General features: G+C 40.4%; 1 protein-coding gene across 1 annotated transcript in view; it reads right to left on the bottom strand.

The window, feature by feature from the left end:
* Positions 1 to 18,558, bottom strand: part of SH2D4B (SH2 domain containing 4B) — a 90,282-nt gene that overhangs the window by 54,626 nt on the left and 17,098 nt on the right. Inside the window, exons 2-4 of the mRNA XM_067552924.1 lie at positions 16,407 to 16,566; positions 15,116 to 15,263; positions 6,520 to 6,667 (exon numbers count right to left, since the gene is read on the bottom strand). Of these exons, the coding sequence (XP_067409025.1) occupies positions 6,520 to 6,667; positions 15,116 to 15,263; positions 16,407 to 16,566 (456 nt within the window). The remainder of the gene's footprint in view (positions 1 to 6,519; positions 6,668 to 15,115; positions 15,264 to 16,406; positions 16,567 to 18,558) is intronic.

Below are 18,558 nucleotides of genomic sequence, written 5' to 3'. Positions count from 1 at the left end.
TGTCAGCAAGAAAAGGGCACAGTTCTCGCTGTCTCACTTCTCGGAGTGAGAGGGGATTTAGCCTCCCTCACAAGCTGACAGAGGCTCTGTGTCTTTATAATGGCTCCCAGATCCCACGCTGCCCAAGACAGCAAATATATTGCAGGAGCTTTGCTTTCATGCTGTCCCCAGCTTCCATTGACCTCCCTTTAGGGAATCCACTGAGTGGAAAAGGAAACTCCTATAATCCAAGATCAGTGGCATTACCTTTATACCTGGAATACCCAGAGGGGAAATGAAAGGGCAGGGAAAGGGCATTCTCTGTCCCACCCTCTCCATAGTGAGTTCACTCAAGGCAGTCAGCAAGACCATTCAAGTCGTGGGGTTGATCCTCACTTGCTGTGCCTTTCTGTGCACTCAGAACGCCACTCATGGAAGCACCAGGGTGCAATTAGCCCTGTGTCTCTTAATTTTTGCTTCCTTGTCCTTAACCTAAGGCTGGTTAACTAAATCCTTATTCTCAATGCCCTGCCTGCCTCTGCGCTGTCTCCAGATCTTTATGCTGGGATGGAGACCAGCACAGATATTGTTATGCTGAATGCCTGCACCGGCAGCAGGTACAATCTCTGCACTATGCGTTATCTTTCAGAACACATTGTAATCTTCCGCCTCCCACCCCGTCAAGAGGAAGGCAGAAGGAGCTTGGATGTCTGGTATTATTCGTTCTATGAATTAATTATTTTTCCTGTTTGATTGCCCAAAGTTATTCTGTGCAAAAGGTTGTGTACGTTTAACACCCCACGGACACTGGGCATAAGATACTCATTGCATAAAATCGTCCAAGGTCAGACTAGAGGATGTAATGGTCTTTTCTGGCCTTAGAATCTATGAATCATGAGCATAGGTTAGCCTCTCTCTCTAAGTACTCACGGGGCCCTGTGATGATGCACACTCACCATCAGTGCACCCCCTTGTGTCAGAGTGCAATTATGCAAGCGTTTTCTTCTCCAGTCCTCTCTGCAGGCCATGTATCTTCACACACCAGTCAGACTTCTAGCTGAGAAGCAACTGATCCAAATCCCTTCCAGAGTAACAGAATGTCCAACTGTACATCCACATAAATATCTACACTAATAATTCTTCTTGGGCTGCATGAAGTCCTCTGCTTCTTGGCCCCTACTCCTGAGACCTAGAGAACTTCTCTGATGCAGTTTCCTCCCAGCAGGTTTCCCCTACTGCCTCCCCTCCTCAGGGACTCTGGCAGCTTCCCTTAGGGATCTTCCTTCTTCTTATAGGCCCTTTCTCCACCCCCCTGCCAGAGCCTAACCAGCTCCCTCTGGATCTCTTCCAGTCTGCCTTCTCTGGGCCCTTCCCAGAGAGGGAACTCCCCTTGCTTGTCTCTCCTGGTTCTCCTCCCAGCCTGAGCTCTCTTTAAATAATCCTCTGTCTGATCCCCTGCAGCTGGGGTCAGACATTATAATTACATCTCCATCACATTCAGCTGGAGAGTAGCTGTCTGGCCAGAGGCAAGCCAGCCTGTGACAGACCTTCATCACCATAGTACCTGAGCACCTCTCAGTTATTAATGGATGTTAACCCCATGAAGCAGGGAAATATTATTCCCATTTTACAAACTGGGAATGGAAGCAACAGGATGGAGTTACTAAGGTTACACGCAAAACTGTGGCTAAGCCAAGAACTGAACCTTGGTCTCCTGAGTCGGAGTCCAAATCCAGCACTCTATCCTCATCTTTCCTATTAGGTTACAGTATTGCCAGCAGCAAGGGGAGAGGGCATTCTTCTTCAACTCACGAGTGGGTGACAAGAGAGAAGAATCTGCACTAGGGTTACTGCTGGGCAGTGGGCACTGCTGGGGGGGTGGGAAGGGAGGGGACATTGGCGGTGCTGGAGGGGGTGCCTGTGGCCTCACACCCAAGGTGGAAGGCAGTGTCATGCTCCCTGGCAGGGTGGCTGGCACAGGCCCAGGACGCAATGCCAGCTTGTCAGTCAGCGCCTGGCCCTGTCACCTCTCCTGGCCAGACTCTGAAGCCCCACAGCAAGGCAGGCAGCCTGTCCGAGAGGCACTTGGCTGCTCTGCTTACCTGGCGGGCCAGGCCAAGCCAGGGCAGGAGGGATCCAGCAGCTGCGCATGCAGGGGATGGACCAATTGGGATGCATAGACAGCTCTTTCTGAGCTGTAATGTCTGCTCTGCAGAAATCCTGGACATTTTTTCTTATTTGAAAAATCCACCCATAGTGAAGGCAGAGGATCAAAAAAGAGGTGATGTCCTGGAAAACCCAGGCGTACAGTAACCCTAATCTGCACAGTTTGTGAGAGTGAGATGAACAGGAGTGGGACACTTCTTAACTAGCCTGAAGCCTTGGGACAATTGAGCTTCTGAGTCTAGTCTGAGATTTCATTCGGCCTTCCTTATTCTGGACCAGTTTTAGCAACCCTACAATCTTCTAAACAAGCCAAAGTTATCTTTTTACTGAAAGTAGAGCACTGCCTTTTACATTTCCATGCAGAGATGGAAAATCCCTCGTTTCAGTTCTGACAGGATTCTAACACTAGATCCTTTGATACAGACATGGATCAATCCATGCAGTGCTGGGACTGCACACGAATGAGTCACATCATTGTGAAGGATTACGAGCTCTCCCTTTTTTATGGTCTATTTTGTGCTTTTGAAAAGCTGAGAGTCACAGCTGGAGCTGGGTGAGTTCTGCAAAAAAATGTTCCATGAATATGCATCCCAATTTTAAAAGATTTTGCTTCAGCTGTGCCCTCGTTAATAATTCTTGGTCTATAGCTTGTTTATGAGCAGTTCATAATGACTATTTAATATTCAAATTCAAAATTCAACATTTTTAGTGCACATATAAGACACATGGTATGTTTTTGTTCCCCTGTTGGAAACTGACTTCCCATAAATATTATGCAGTATGGCTCCTGGTCAACAATCTGCTTATTTTAAAGCTGTAAGTAAAGCTATTCAACAAAGCACTCTGAGACCCATTGAAATCAATGAGCCTCCAGCACATACTTAAAATTAAGCATGTGCTTAAATGTGTTCCTGAACAGGGGCCTATTTGCTTAAAAGTCACTCTTTCCACAAACATTCCTGCCAGTAAATGTGTTCACTTGAATTTTTATGGAAAGCAAACACAAAGAGGTTGTGTTCACACAGCCTAAGCAAATTCCTTTAAAAATTCAAACAAAACTATACAGACATTTTTGCAGTAGTCACCCTGCTTTCGTTAAGAATACTATACTAGTGTTCACACTGGAGATGAACAGAGCTGGTCAAGCATTGTTTGATTAACATAGCTAATCAGTAAGTTTTCCTGTTTTCTATCAAATAATTCATTCCACAAATACATTTTTGCAGTGTTCAATCCCATTCATAGGTATTAAACAGTTTTTCCTATGTTATTTCACAAGTCCTTTCTTTGCAATTGTGGAACAAGCACAGGTCACTATAGATACTGCAAGGGACTACTGCTTATGAATGCTTTGGGGATCCATGACATGGATTTTAATATGGCTGGGAACAAAGCTGAGCAGGATCTATAGATTGCCTATCACCCAAACTAACTCCACTTCTTCTCAGCTTCATGCTATTATTACCTATTACAAGCCTACTGAAATATGGACTTTTGGTTCACCATTTTCCACTAATCTTATTCACTTTATTCCATTAATATGCTATTCCACTAATGTACTTGTACCCTTCTATACTTGTATCAACTGACAGCTGCTCTCCAAGAAATTCCTATCTCATGTCCAGCATGTGAAATCTAAATGTATAATTACATTTACAATGTCAATTGTTTTTTTTATAGTGGCAATTACTCAAGGCATTCCACACTAGATATTTAGTCTATTAAAAAGCACTAAAAATATGTATTTCAATTAACTATAGCAAAGTGACGCTACTGCAGTTCTAAGGGCTTTTATTGTTTTTTGGCACAATCAAGTGAACTGAAATGAACAACAGAAACTAAAATTAGCAACACTTCATCTATGCCCATTCCTTTGGCAATAAACAGCTGAGGAATAATGTGATGATGAGAGATAAATCCTCATTCTTTTCTAAATTCCATCTACTAAATAAATTAGTGGTGTCATCAATATCGTTGCTACATTTGCCCTCCACAACAGATGCACTAGCACTTCTGCTCCTCTTCAGCCATGACCCCCAGCTACTGCTGAGTTCAAGAAGGTAAGACAAGATGGAACCTGGCCCAGCTCCTAATGGGTAATATGGCTTCAATGGCAGGTGCGGAATGGCAAAAGATGCTAATGCTGCATCTGCCAGTGCCTCCTTTGCATATGCATGTGCTTGTTTATTTATTTATTTAATGTTTATGACAGAGGCCAAGCTCAGTTATTGCAAGGCTAATAGGACTACAAACTTTTGCCAGGATGTTGCAGTGGGGAGCCTAAAGCCTGAACAGAAAGAAACACTTCAAAAGTGGAGAGTATTTGAATTTGAATTAACAGTGGCATTACACTCCTTTGCATTTCCTTAGACCTACTTTCACATATGCATTCTAAATGCTGTTAGTGACTTTTCTTGCTATGTTCCCCTCTTCCAGCTTTCCCCATGTGAGTTCCACTAACTTAGACCTGTTTAGACTCTGTGGATCTGATTTTCCTATCAGTAACACCAGTGTAAAGCAGGAGTAACTCCATTGACTGTAATTGACTTACACCAGTGTGAAACTAGTGTGTGAGGAAAATCAACCCAGTGGGACAAATTTAGAAGTGAAGTGACAGGTAAGGGTTTAAGTTACTCATTGGCATGTGGCTGTGATGCTAAGTAAGTAAGCTGAAAGGAATACTGGGTAGCATCTAAGTTTGTGAACAGACAGTTTCAGGGTAAGAGAAGATGATGTAAGTTACGCTAATTTAGGCTCCCTCTAAAGACTTGCCTATGCTACAAAAATTAACTCTTGTAGACAATGTGTGTCAGCAAATGGTGCAATTAAAGCAGTGTTGAATGACCACAATTTAAGTGCAGATTAGAAAAATCTGTGTCCAGAACCATTTCAGAAACCCTGGCTGAAACTTGCTTTCTTTCTTACCCTGTTCCTCATTTTCCATTTTCTCTTATCACAGTCCCTATACCACACTTTTCATCTCTGTATGGTCCCTGTAATGCAGCATTGATTCCAGAACACTATCCAGTTTTTGTTTCTGTTTTAGTTTTATTTTAAAAACGGAATGAGTGCAACACAGAAAACACTTCCAACTTTTAGCAAAATTTGTAGTATTTTGTTTTATAGCCAATTTCCATATACAAGATATTTCTTTTGACATCAATCTTACAAATTTCTTCTGTTTCTTAACTTTCCCTACTTCATGAGGTACCAAATTATCTCATGCAACACCTTTTGTTGACCTATAACAAAGCCATTTCAAGTGCGTACTTTATACACAATCAGCTCAATGTCACTGTTAGAGTTAAAATCTTCTAAATGTTTCTTCCTCTTTTTGTGCTGAGTAATCAAATCAATGTAGGTGAGGGAGTACTAAATACATTCTTTCCTCAATACAACTGGGTCATTCTTCTCATTAATGGGGATGTCACACATTTAAAAAGGGAAAATACAGTATATCCCACAGTTATAACAGAGACAGCTAACCCTATTTTACTCCCTCTAGCCTGTTAAGACTACCCTTATATCAAACTAGTGGGAATCTTACTTATCTACAGTCACATATGGGCTATGCCTTCTACATGGCTGTTATTGAACACAAGCTTCTCTTGGGATTCTAAATTTTTGTCAGTCACACTGATGATATTTATAAAAGAGTTCAGGAACCAACCTGAACAATGCTGTTATGATAGCAACATCATAAAGATCTATTCTAGATCATGCTCTAACTGCCATTGAAAATAATCCTTTGAAGTCAATAGAAATCTGCCAAAGTAAGGACATCAGGATTTGGCCCTACCAGCTTGTAAGGAATACTTAAAATAACCACATTAGAATAAATACCCAGGCAACAACAACTTTTGTCTGTTCAAAGCTGAATCCTCTAGTATAAGATGCTCAAATACAGATGGCCAGGTTTTTTTTAAACAGACTTTATAAAATATATTGGACAAAAAAATTCCAATCATTTTCTACGGTGCTGTCTGCAAGAACTAGTTTCTAATGCAGAAAATGAATGATGATGCAACCTGATGTAGAAAGAAATATGAAATTGGCAAAGTGACTGAAATTTGCAATATAAGGACAAATTGGCTGCTTTCAGCAAAATTTGTGTGTAATTTTGTATTGCACAAGGTATAAAAATCACTAATGCATTTTTTACTTGAGGCATTCTGGAAAACTGGATGTAGAATCTACCTCATAAAACATAAGTTTGTCTAGAAAGAAATATTTCTTGTGGTGGTTGTTTAAAGAGCAGCTTCCCCCAACCACCTTACTGTTTTTGTGAGTTTTAGGGTTCCACATGGTACTTCCCACATGCTTAGCTAGGATTTCTGCATATTTCATATTCATTCATTGATTAAGTTTACTCACACTGTGCTTCCCACTCCTGGTCCTCATGTTCATTGTGTTGGCTGTGCTGTTGAGCTTGCTTGAGGCTCAAGTACAACTCTTTTGCTCTACGTTCCTCCTGCTGCCGTATCTGTTCTTCACCTTTTTGCCTCTCTTCGTCCTCTCTTTTCTTAAAAAAAAAAAAAGAAAAAGAAAAAATCATTAGAGGGTAAATTTAGTCCAGACATTGGGTCAATTTCCTCCTCCTTTTCCAACTTCCTGTGTGACCTTCGGCAAGTCATTTAGTCTCCTTGTGCCTCACTTCCCTATCTATACAATGGGGATAATAGCACTTTCCTACCTCCCCGGGGTTATTGAGAGGCAATTTTCATGACAGCAGGACACGTGACATGACCAGAACAATCCACAGTCTATTTTATTAATTAAACACTATATACAAGTGAATGGAGAGATGTTAGAGCTGGGATGATAAATGGACTGGTGGTGTTCTCTAAAAATCAACACTTCCATGTCCATATGTTGCCCATCCCGACTGCAGATGCAGAGTTCCCATGCTGGGATCATAGTTCAGCAATTTAGAGGTTTCTCATCCAACCCAGCTTGGCTTACAGCAGCTTTCATGTGAAAACGAAACAGGATTCCAGAACAAGTTAGCATGACAGCAATATTCGTTACTAGTCATGATCATCTTCTGATGCCCATGATTTATTCTCAGTAGTTATTTTTAAATACCTTTCCTGCCAGAAGATTTCAGTGTTTGCAGTTTGCTAACATGTTAGTTTACACGTGCTAATACCGGAAGGAGATAGCTAAGGAAGAAAACACTGCAGGGTTCCCCTCATAGGGTTACACACAAATTGTTTCATCAGGTGAGTGGACGGGAGAGATTGCCTAAGAGAATGAGCTATACATGTTTTCAGAACACCTGCTGAACAATCTTGAGAAGACAGCGCTGCTACCTTTCTGTATCTCAGAGTCATCTTGAGTAGACCAGTTTGCACCATAAAAGGGGATCATCTTCATTATTATTTATTTGTATCATGGCAGTACCATGAAGCCTAAGTATTGATTTTCTCCCTTAACTTCTTCAATCAAAGCATTGCACTGAAAGTAACCACTTCTCTTCTCAGTAGAAATTCAGATACTGCTCACTGATTCACAAATGGGGCAATAATAATAGCAAAGGGAGCTAAGATAGCTTTTGGAATCTTTACATGTTAAGCCTTTTCTACTTTTATCACACTATATTAGAGGAGTGAAAAGGTGGAATTCATTGTTTTGCAAAGCAGTGTCAGAAACCAAAGCCACCATCCAGCCCAGCCTCACAGTACTTGAATATTAGAGACTAAGAATGTGCTGCAGTTTTGGGCCCAACTACCAACCAACTACAATGCATCTCCTGCCACAAGGAGAAAAATCGGATGATTTATTTAAATAGATTTAGCTAGGTAAGAAACGAAAAGAGCCCAGTATGCTCTGGGATATGTCCTTCGGATGATCATATTATGGTATCAGCTTGAGGCCTCTTTCAGGTTCAGAGCTTCATTGTGCTAGACGCTGTACTAACAATAGGTAGAGGTGGTCCGTGCCATTTAAAGCTTATTGTGTTGTGATTAGGGGGCATATAGAAAGGTAGAAAAGCCAAACTCTGATCTTAGTTATACTGGTGAAATTTACTCTGAATGTGTATCAGTTTAACTGTGATTTGTGGTTAGAATGTGAGATTAGTGTACTGGACTTCCTGCTTCAGCTCCTGGAATCTAGCACTAATTTACTGTGTAGACTTCGAGAAGTATCCACCCCTGCAAACATGGACATGCTTAATTGTATACATGTGAGCAGGCCCAGTCACTGCTCTGTGGGACTACTCCCATGGATAAAAGGTAAGCAGTTGCAGAATTGTCTGCAAGATCTGGGGTGAAATTGTCTTGTCGTAGTTTTGTCACCTCTTTCATAGTTTAAGAATCTGATCCTTGGTTGAAAGGTGAGGTACAAATACAAGGTATTATTATTTATTTATTTATCCACTGTTCCATAAATATAATTTTTGTTGCGGTAATATCCTGAAGAAGAAAAAAAAAGAGCTATTCACACATCTAATCTTGTTCCTAAGAAGGCTGTCTGTCCTATCTTTGCTCCTTTCAGACAGGAGAAAGTCAGGCAAACTGCAGCTGTGCCATTCCATAAGTGGTAGTCTCACAGCAACAAGTCCTGGCATGGCTTGCCACCTGTAAGAGGAGTGGCAGCTGACTGGTGGGAGTTTCATTTGGGACATGTAAACAACCTGGTTTCTTGGGATTACATTGCTTTCCCACTTCAAAGCAATTTCTCTTACTCACTTCCTTTGACACTTTATAAATTGTTTGTGAGTGGGGGAGGGTTTTTTTCAGTAAGATCTGAGGAACTGATATTTTTTCCAAAGGAGACTCTTCAAAGCAAGCACTATTTGTATGTCATTTGTGACCTTTAAGATCTCAGTGAGAGTCAGAAAAGGTAGCAAAGATTAAGGTTTTTTGGTTGTTCTGAGCTATGGAGCACACTAAAAAAGGTATACTTAAGGAAAAATTACTTTTATTAGCAAGGATGGAGAAACAACAGTCATAGTTTGTCAAGTGTGAATAAACAAGGCCAGGTGTCTTGAGTTTTTCAGGAATTGTTTGCTTAGCGGTATTCAGCCAGCTGACACAATTCTAGGTGTTTATGTCCATTGACATTTCAAAGTCATTGGAAAAAAGTAAGCAATTTACTAATTACAAGCAATTATCTTCAGGGAATGGAGAAGTGGAGCAGGTACAAGTCTCCATCTTCTGCAACAACTCAGGCTCTTTCCCAGGTGGTCTGAAAACTTTTAATGGGCCAGATTCATAGGTGGTGTAAATCAAAGTATCTCCATTGCTGTCAATGGAGCTACATTAGATGAGGATCTAGCTCTTTAATTTTAAAAACTTGTTATTCCTAATTAACCCAAACTGAAGTCCTCCCACCTGAAATAATGGATGTTAATAATGATGTGCCTGGGGCCGGTTTTGTTCAATGGCTTCATTAACTAAATGGAGGATGGGGTAGACTGCACCCTCAGCAAGTTAGCAGATGACACTAAGCTAGGGGAGTGGTAGATACCCTGGAAGATAGGGATAGGATACAGAGGGACCTAGACAAATTGGAGGATTGGGCTAAAAGAAATCTGATGAGGTTCAACAAGGACAAGCGCAGAGTCCTCCACTTAGGACGGAAGAATCCTATGCACAGCTACAGACTGGAGACTGACGAACTAGGCAGCAGTTCTGCAGAAAAGGACCTGGGGGTTACAGTGGATAAGAAGATGGATATGAGTCAGCAGCGTGCCCTGGTGCCAAGAAGGCTAATAGCATATTGGGCTATATTAGTAGGAACATTGCCAGCAGATTGAAGGAAGTGATTATTCCCCTTTATTCGGCATTGGTGAGGCCGCATTTGGAGTATTGTGTCCAGTTTTGAGCCTCCCACTACAATAAGGATGTGGACAAGTTGGAAAGAGTCCAGCAACAAAAATGATTAGGGGGCTGGAGCACATGACTTATGAGGAGAGGCTGAGGGAACTAGGTTTGTTTAGTCTACAATAGAGAAGAATGAGGGGGGATTTGATAGCAGCCTTTAACTACTTGAAAAGGAGTTCCAGGGAGGATGGAGCTAGGCTGTTCTCAATGGGGACAGATGACAGAACAAGGAGCAATGGTCTCAAGTTGCAGTGGGGGAGTTCTAGGTTGGATATCAGGAAAACGTTTTTCACTAGGAGAGTGGTGAAGGGAGGTGGTGGAATCTCCATCTTTAGAGGTTTTTAAGCTGCGGCTTGACAAAGCCCTGGCTGGGATGATTTAGATGAGGTTAGTCCTGCTTTGAGCAGGGGTTTGGACTAGATGACCTTCTGAAGTCCCTTCTTCCAATTCTAATATTCTATGATTCTATGAGCTTAAGTGCTTGCTGGATCAGGCCAGAGTGCTTAACACTTTATGGTATTGCACCCATAGTGATTGTACCATGAATAGTGACATACAATTCAGTGGGACTATTCATTGATAAACTCTGAGGCCGGTAGTCAGTATCTGCAGAATCACACCCATAGAGTGTCAGGTTTGATTCAGGAAGGCACTTAGGCGCATTCTTGCATCCCACTGACTTCTATGGAATTTAAGCACATGCCTTATCTTAAGTGCTGCCCTGAGTAGACTATCATGAATGGGGCTTTAATTAAACTCTCTCTTCTGTCCTGAATAATTTTGGTTCAAATTACGAGTTAGGGATTTTCTATACAGCTAGTGAGTAGCAAACTGGGGTGTAAATCTTGCATGAGCATGCCACACACTAACTGACCATGTGGACTCTGCTGTGATACACTAGAAACTCCCTAGTGTGCTCTGATCTACTCCCATTTCAAAACAGAGTAGATTAAAGCACTCTAGGGAACTTTTAGTGCCCAGACTTGTATGGACTTATACAGACAAGTCTTGCGTTGTTCAGAGTGATGCAAGTATGATGATCTCACAGAACAACAATACCTAGATCAAACTTAGCAACAAACTTCTCTCATAAGCATTCAGATCCCACCACCTGTTTTTAAAAGCATTTGAAAGAAAATATTGTGAAATTTTTGGTTAATATGCATTTCATTTTGCAAACATTTCATAACAAAAACAAACAAACAAAACAGTCTAGTTTTGCAGTCAGCTGTGTTGATATCATTCATCCTGGCAGGCACCTCAAGTTGTCATGCAACTAGTTCATTACCATTAACATTTCCTTAAGGAATGGGGAGAAGATTAAACAGTCATTAAAAGGATCATACCAGTGTTATTTCTAAAGTGTAGCTGAAGAATTCTGCTCTTACCTGGATGGCCAAGACTCGCATCTTTCATTTTGGACAATCTGCTTGTTATGCAACATTCTTCAACAAAAACAACAGCAGCAACTGATCACAGTAAAAAATGGTGCCCATGCTCTCATAGATTTGTGAATTAGCATATGATTAATGCCTTTAATTGCGTCTCTTATTTATCCATTGCAAAAGGTGCATAAAAGGAGAGTTGTCCTTAAATTGCAAAAACAGAGTAGTCAACACTTAGACTCTGGCATCATCAATTAAATGAATCTCTGCTTAAGAAGCACCAAGAAAGGTATGATTAGTATCGGCAAAAGGAAACAGGGATCATCATTCATTTTGATAAGTGAAAATATAATGTATCTAGTCCAGCCAACTTGAAAGTCCCATGATATGCCAAGAGGAATAAACGTTAACTAAAAAGGGGAAGTTGTGATGCAATATATTTTGAAATTAAACACATCAGCCAAATGGACAGCAAGCTTTAATTTCACAAATCAAAATGCTTCACAAAATGAAACTTTAATGGCGTTCATGTTTCTATTCCCGTTTTCAGAGATTGTTTTAAATATGATCTGGTCATCATCACAGAAAGATGATTAATGAGGTGTTAAATATTTTACACTTGTTAAAGTGGGCTTGTTAACCAATCTTGATCTCATTCCATCTCCTGAATCATTCATGAAAGGCACATTTCTTCAGGATTTCACATATTGCAGTCAAACACGAATAGATTATTAACAGATTTGCCTTTTCCACCATAGCCTGGTTGGTTTTTTTCCTAATTCGCTTCTTGAAGTTGGAGGTAAGTAAAGCAATATTTTTAATGCTAAGTGCCACTTTCCTACCTTCTCATTTTATTATTTTTAAATGGACTTCGTGTAAATATTGAATTTGGTGGTTGCAAAAGGAATAAATGGAATGGATTGCCTGAGAACATAAAGCTTAACAACTGACCAGGATTACCATCTGGGGAGGCGGTCCAGTCATTTAAATGTATTTAAGCAAACCTACAAACTTATACATAAGTATTACTCTTAAAAGAAAATCAGATTAGGGTTTGAGGAGATGCTTTATAAATGTCTGAGGAGCAAAGATTTGTTATATTACAGGTTGCAGTAGGACCCATGAAGGCCGAACGCTGTGCCAGTGCAGAACCCACTGAAGTTAATTCACTTCCAAAGGTTAGCAGGGTTCAGATCTGACTGCAGGATTGGGGCCTCAGACTAAGTTACAACATGTTGTTCTATTATTATAGGAGGTGCTAGTAGCACCTACAATAAACTATTATTGCAAAAGCACTTTCATCCATAACCTCACATCTTCCCAAGGTGAAGCATTCACCTTTGGAGCTGAAAATTTTCTTCTGAAGTAGTAGGCCTCTGACTTAAGGTAATTTTGCTTGGTTTAATTTTCAACAAAATCCTTTCAGGTGTTTTTGAGTTATGGGAGAGTAAAAAACTAAAAATACTTTTCCCATTGTAAAATAATTCTAATCAACGTATTTTTCTGAACAGGGCTTGAGCAAAAACCATGGCTGAAGTTTGGCAATTAAAAGTCAGAAAGTGTCAGGGGCACTTAGTTACCCCAGTGTAAATCTTGCAGTACTTTCAGCCTCACAGCATGCTGGACAATTTGTGTTACAGATTGTGGGATATCTCTCAGCACCCAGAGCAATTGTGAGAGCAAGCATTAATCACTCCACTGATTTCAGATTTACACCAATTTAAGTGAGAGCAGAATCTGGCACTATTAAAACTATACCAGGAGCTTCTAATAGAATAATTGATTTTCCCTAAATGTATATAGCTACATTGGCTGACCAGTGAAGCTGCCATGAGGCTACTTGTTAACACTGCTTTGCAACAGGCCTCTTTGATACATAAGAGTGGCACTAAGTTTGAAGGGCATCATTCCATTATATTTGAGCAAAGTGCAATACAATTCTAGAAGCTGCCAGTGTCGTTTGAGTGTCAACTTGTGATATGAGCAGCACCATAGGCTCTTAGTTCAAGAGGGCTTTGCTTTCTGAGAAGCAGAGGTGGAGGAGCACAAACAATAGTTATTCTGCTTACAATCCATGCTTCAATAAAGCCACTTGAAAGTTACAGTTTCGTTTTTACACATTGACGTAAGATCCAAGGGCCTAATTCTCTTCTCTTTCAAGATAAGAGCATGCATACATTCAAGTTAATTGCATACAAATTATCAATGACCTTGTGCAAAAGTGAGGCTAGAGGATATGCTCCTGTCGTGCTCCACATACTCATCAGCATCATCTCCCCCACCCCAACAGTACACAAGCTGACCAGCTGACTCCAGTTGAAATTAGTGATCTGGCCTGGCAGTGAGTAGAGGAGTCTGGGTAACATCAATCTACATCACATGTTCCTTTATGGAAAGGACCATAACAGATGAGAAATCGCTACATAAATTAAAGCTGGATGTTTCTACCCTAAGACCCTCATGGAGTTTGTGTGGTGGGGAGCATTAACTCTCTCCATGGTTTCTACACACTAGTAGAGATGGGGACTTGTGGACAGCCCCAGGGAGGGGGACAGCATAACCAAGGTGTCAATGCTCAGGGGAGATGAGAGCCATGTGTCAGGCAGCTGCTGCATGCAAATCTCCTAAGATCCCAAGGCTTTCTTTGCAGATCCTCAAGCAGACCATAATACCTACCAGTCCTGCACCTCCACAGTACAGAAATCAGCCCTATCTCCAAGAGGAATGACTGTGATGAATTTGTTTGCAGGCAAAAGCCATGTATATTTTCAACCAGGTCCTTTTTTACCACCTTTACTTATGAATGAGTGAGAGGATGTGACTCTTTTTCATGAAAAAATGGGATAAGAGGGAAAAAAAACCACTTTAAATAAATACAAAATAGGAGATAAAGAGATTAAAACCTCATCTATGCCTAAAAATTATACCAACCTAGCTAGGTCGCTCTGGGCTGTGGAAAATTTTGTGCCCCAAGTACTGTAGTTAGGACAATCTAACACTCAGTGTAAATGCAGCTAGGTCAATGGAAGAATTTTTCTGTTGACCTAGCTACTGCCTCCCAGAGAGATTAATTAACTTCATTAAGAGAAAAAACCCTTGCATTGATGTAGGAAGCATCTACACTACTGCACTATTGCAGCACAGCTACAGCACCGTGCCTGTGCTGCTGTAGTGCCCGTAGTGTAGCGGTGCCCTAAGAGTTAAAAAAAAACATTAAGAACTGTCCACATGGAAGACATTATAGAAAAATGCAACTAAAGTTAATAAAATTAGTCAAACGACCTTCTCCCGTCAGAGTCAATTGCAGTTTTCCCCATTAATTTAATTGGCGTAGGATCAGCCCCTCGTTAAAGAAAAAAAGGGGGGAAAAAAAACAGGGAAAGCATTTTGAGATTAAATACAAACATTAACTGCTTGTCAAATAATAGTCACTGGATGCTTTTCAACTAATTTTAACATCTTCAAATAAATTTATTCCACAAGTCTGTTTTTCCCCTTCCATTATTATTCATCCAGCATCTATAGAACTGTAATCAATTTAATTAATTTGTTAGCTGAATAACCTATGCAATCACTGTTGTGACATTTGTGAATGTGATATGCAACATTTAAGGTTATTCATCCAGCTGTACTAATGAATACAATGGTGCTATTTGTACATTTCAGAAGAAAAGCTTGTAATGCTTACAGATTATAGGAGTTGTGAATCTATATGAGAAAAGTGACTACAAAGGCTAAAGACGATTGCAGGCAAACCTTTAATTCCTCCTGAATTTTTTCCTCCAACAGTTTGGCTGCTTTACGATCTTCTGTTTCTATTTTCCATTTTTCTGCCACTATTCTGGCTTTCTCCTTAGCCATAGCATCCCGAAATTTCTTTGTAATTTCAGCCTCTTTTTGCTTCCTTCAGAAAAGAATTAGAAAAAACAAGAAGTTGTAGAGACTGGTCTCTTGGAAGTGAGAAGAAGCTATTATTGAGTAAACAAGCCTATATTCTTATTGCTATCAGTGATACTAAATGGTTCAAGTAAGAGGGTAGGAAAATACACACTGAAAAAAAAGAATTTAAAATGTATTTAACAAGTGAAGTACAATAAGCCTAATTCCAAGCACATACCCAGAGAACAGACAGACACTTTCAGTCTTGGAAAGTGACTAAAAATAGCACCTTCTAAATCAGAGATCGTTCATTGGATGTCTTTGGATGAGACCATCTATTGCTTTTTCTGATGAAAACCAGATATTTCTTGTCAGCAACGCAAAGCCAAAGAGGCAAGGAGATAGTGATCTGGAATCTGTGGTGCCTCAAACATCAGCAAAACTACCTGCTAAATTCCAAGGGCAAAATCTTTATTACTGGTGGCAATGTAAGAAGCAGAAAGAGCGCAGATTGACATCTGAATCCCAAGTTAAATATGCAGCATCCGCATTCAGAAGCGGTCTATTGTGACTTACCCTAAGAATATCTAATAAAAAGAATAAATATGAAATGACAGCATGTTGTTCTCATCCCTTTTCTGAGATTTTCAAAGCATTACCACAAAGAGCGAGATCTGCAAAGAGGCTTATCTCTCAATGCCATTGGACATCAAAAAACCCTCTGACCAATTCCAAAGCTGTCATAGACTCCATTGGAAATACAGTTAATGACATTTTCCAGAGTCAATTACTATGTTCTACAGAGTAAAGTAATTATACTAAAATGCAAATAAGTCACTAAGTAATGGGCTTTATGTGCCAAACTTCAGTCAGAAATTTGTATCCCTGACTACAGCAGCTATATCTGATTTGTCATCCAACAGCAGATTGCAAACTAGAAAACAACCTAACCAAACAGGTCGATGGTTTAGGACACGTCAGACTGAGCCTAACCTCGACATCACTCCTACCACTAGAGGTAGCTGACGTTGTTTAGTTTGAAAAGAGGCATTTTGCATTAAAAAGTTTGAAGTAAATGACAAAATATGGATTTTTTTTAAATTCCAGCTTTTCAATAATTATATCATTGTGCCAAATGGGCCATCAATTCAGACTCACAAATCCTCACCATAGTTCTTCTGCCTCCTTCTGCGCTTGCTGCCTGGCTCGTTCTGCCATTATCTCCTCAGAAATCTGCTCATATGGCTTGTCACCTGGGGAGTCTCCCATAATCCAGACCCAGACTTCACCATCATTCCCACGCAGCCACTGCACACGTTTATCATTACCTGTAACAGCCACCAAAGCAAACACAAAAAGGGCTTATTAAGCAACTGGCTCATGCTCAGGTTCATCTGAAACCGTGCTGGCAATTTAAATCCACAAAGTGAAGGAGAGTTAAGAGGTAGGACTGAGCCGTCATACTTGGCCTGCTCTACTGTGCCTCTACATGGCACCACATGTTATTGTACGTAAAGTCAGGCACTGTTCCTGAACCTGAGAAGAGGAACTAGGGAGGCTGTTCCAGCCTTAGATCTGAAGCGTTACTTCTCGAGGTCCTTACTTTGACCTCCAGTTTCATTTTTGTGAATAAATTCTCCTTTTTGATCCAGCAATAGAAAGGAAAAATTAAGTGAATGTGACTAGCAGTGCCTGGTTACACATATACAGGATACAGAGAAAATAATTGTAGTGGGGCCTTCACCTGTGCTATTACAAACACATTCTTGCTGGTTTCTCAGCTTCCACTTTACCACTTCCAATTGTAAGTTCATAGAATACAGGAGATCTAGTGGCTCAAAATAGCATTGCATATACTACAGAAACATTTCTTTTAAAGTAAACAAGATTTTCTGGTACAGTTTATAAATAAATTTGTATTGCATAGAAGTGTTTTTCAAAAAAAACAAAAAAACAACCCTGGATAAACTACATGTGCCCTTTTTAAAATACATGGACCACATTTTTTGAGCTATGAGACCTTCCCGTTCCCACTGAAGTCAATTGAAAGACACCCATTGACTTAAAGGGGCATTAGACCAGGTCCTGTGTAAATCAATATAAACTGTTATATATTCTACTTCTAATATATCTCACCCCTTTTCCTTCCTGTCTTTTACACATAAGAATGTATTTTTATACCCGAATACCTCCCCTCTTACTATACTTGTCCATTACACTTCTTGCTTATTCATTGAGACTGCTTTAAACATCCTTCACAAACATACAGAATCTACAATGCACAAGTTGTTGGCAGAAACAAACCAATTGTAAAGCCCTATAGGAAAACAACCTATGGGCTTGATTCACCATTGCATTGCTATGCTTTTATTCCATTGATTTCAATGGTGTTCCACTGGCACAAATTTGGAATGCTGTAGTGGTGAATCAGGTCCCATACATAGGCATTAATTCACCCAGTATCAAAACACTGTCTTTTCTTGTATTTAGATAAAGCCACATGACAGTGTCATCACCACAACCATAAGTACTCAGTACAGAACAAATAACTCATGCAGCTATAGGGGGAATCCCAGTTAGACAGAACATATGATTATTACCTGAGTTTTAATTTAGGTAGGAGACTAAACTAAAAGCTTTGCCCCATTTAATGACCATCGATGGTTGTCGGTTTTTATACTCCATCCACAAAACATTATGAGAGTTCGTCAAAGCCACCACTTGAAAGTTATCACCATAACACATTACAGATAAATTCATAGCTAAATTAAGCTCAGCTGTATAGGTGCGAAAATATAAAAAATCTTACCTGGGGCTATGGGAACGCTGCAGGATTTGGTTTACATGGATTGGAAGCTAAGTGAGCTCCTGCCAGTTCGATCTTGTTAAATTTGAACCTCTGACTGAACTGTCTAGCGGACAATCCAGGATTGGTTCCTTAGACTTGTGGAATGGAATGGGGAAGCTACAGACAGGAATGCAGCAAGGTTGGTTGGGTTTTACAACCCCAACTTCAGTCCAAATTCACAAGCTTTTTGAGAATGTGGACTGAGGTTCATAAACACATGAGACCTTGAACTCAAGGTTATGGCTCCACATCAAGTTTAAAAGGTGGAATTTTCAAGAGTCCTCAGCTTTGGCCTGACTCTGCTTTCATTGACATCAATGGCATTGGTTTCAATGGGGAGCAGAGTTAGGCCAACATTGAGGACCTCTGAAAGTCTCATCCAAGCTTCTTGTCCTCACTTTCTAGGCCTTTTAAACTATGCCCCAGCATGTACCTCTGAACAGCATATTGCAGGTTCCATTCCAGGCCTTCC

This window comes from Emydura macquarii, unplaced genomic scaffold (assembly GCF_026122565.2).
Source record: "Emydura macquarii macquarii isolate MOO-44397 ecotype Brisbane River unplaced genomic scaffold, CSIRO-AGI_Emac_v2 contig_1390, whole genome shotgun sequence".
NCBI lineage: Eukaryota > Metazoa > Chordata > Testudines > Chelidae > Emydura > Emydura macquarii.
This window is presented reverse-complemented; position numbering and strand designations above follow the sequence as displayed.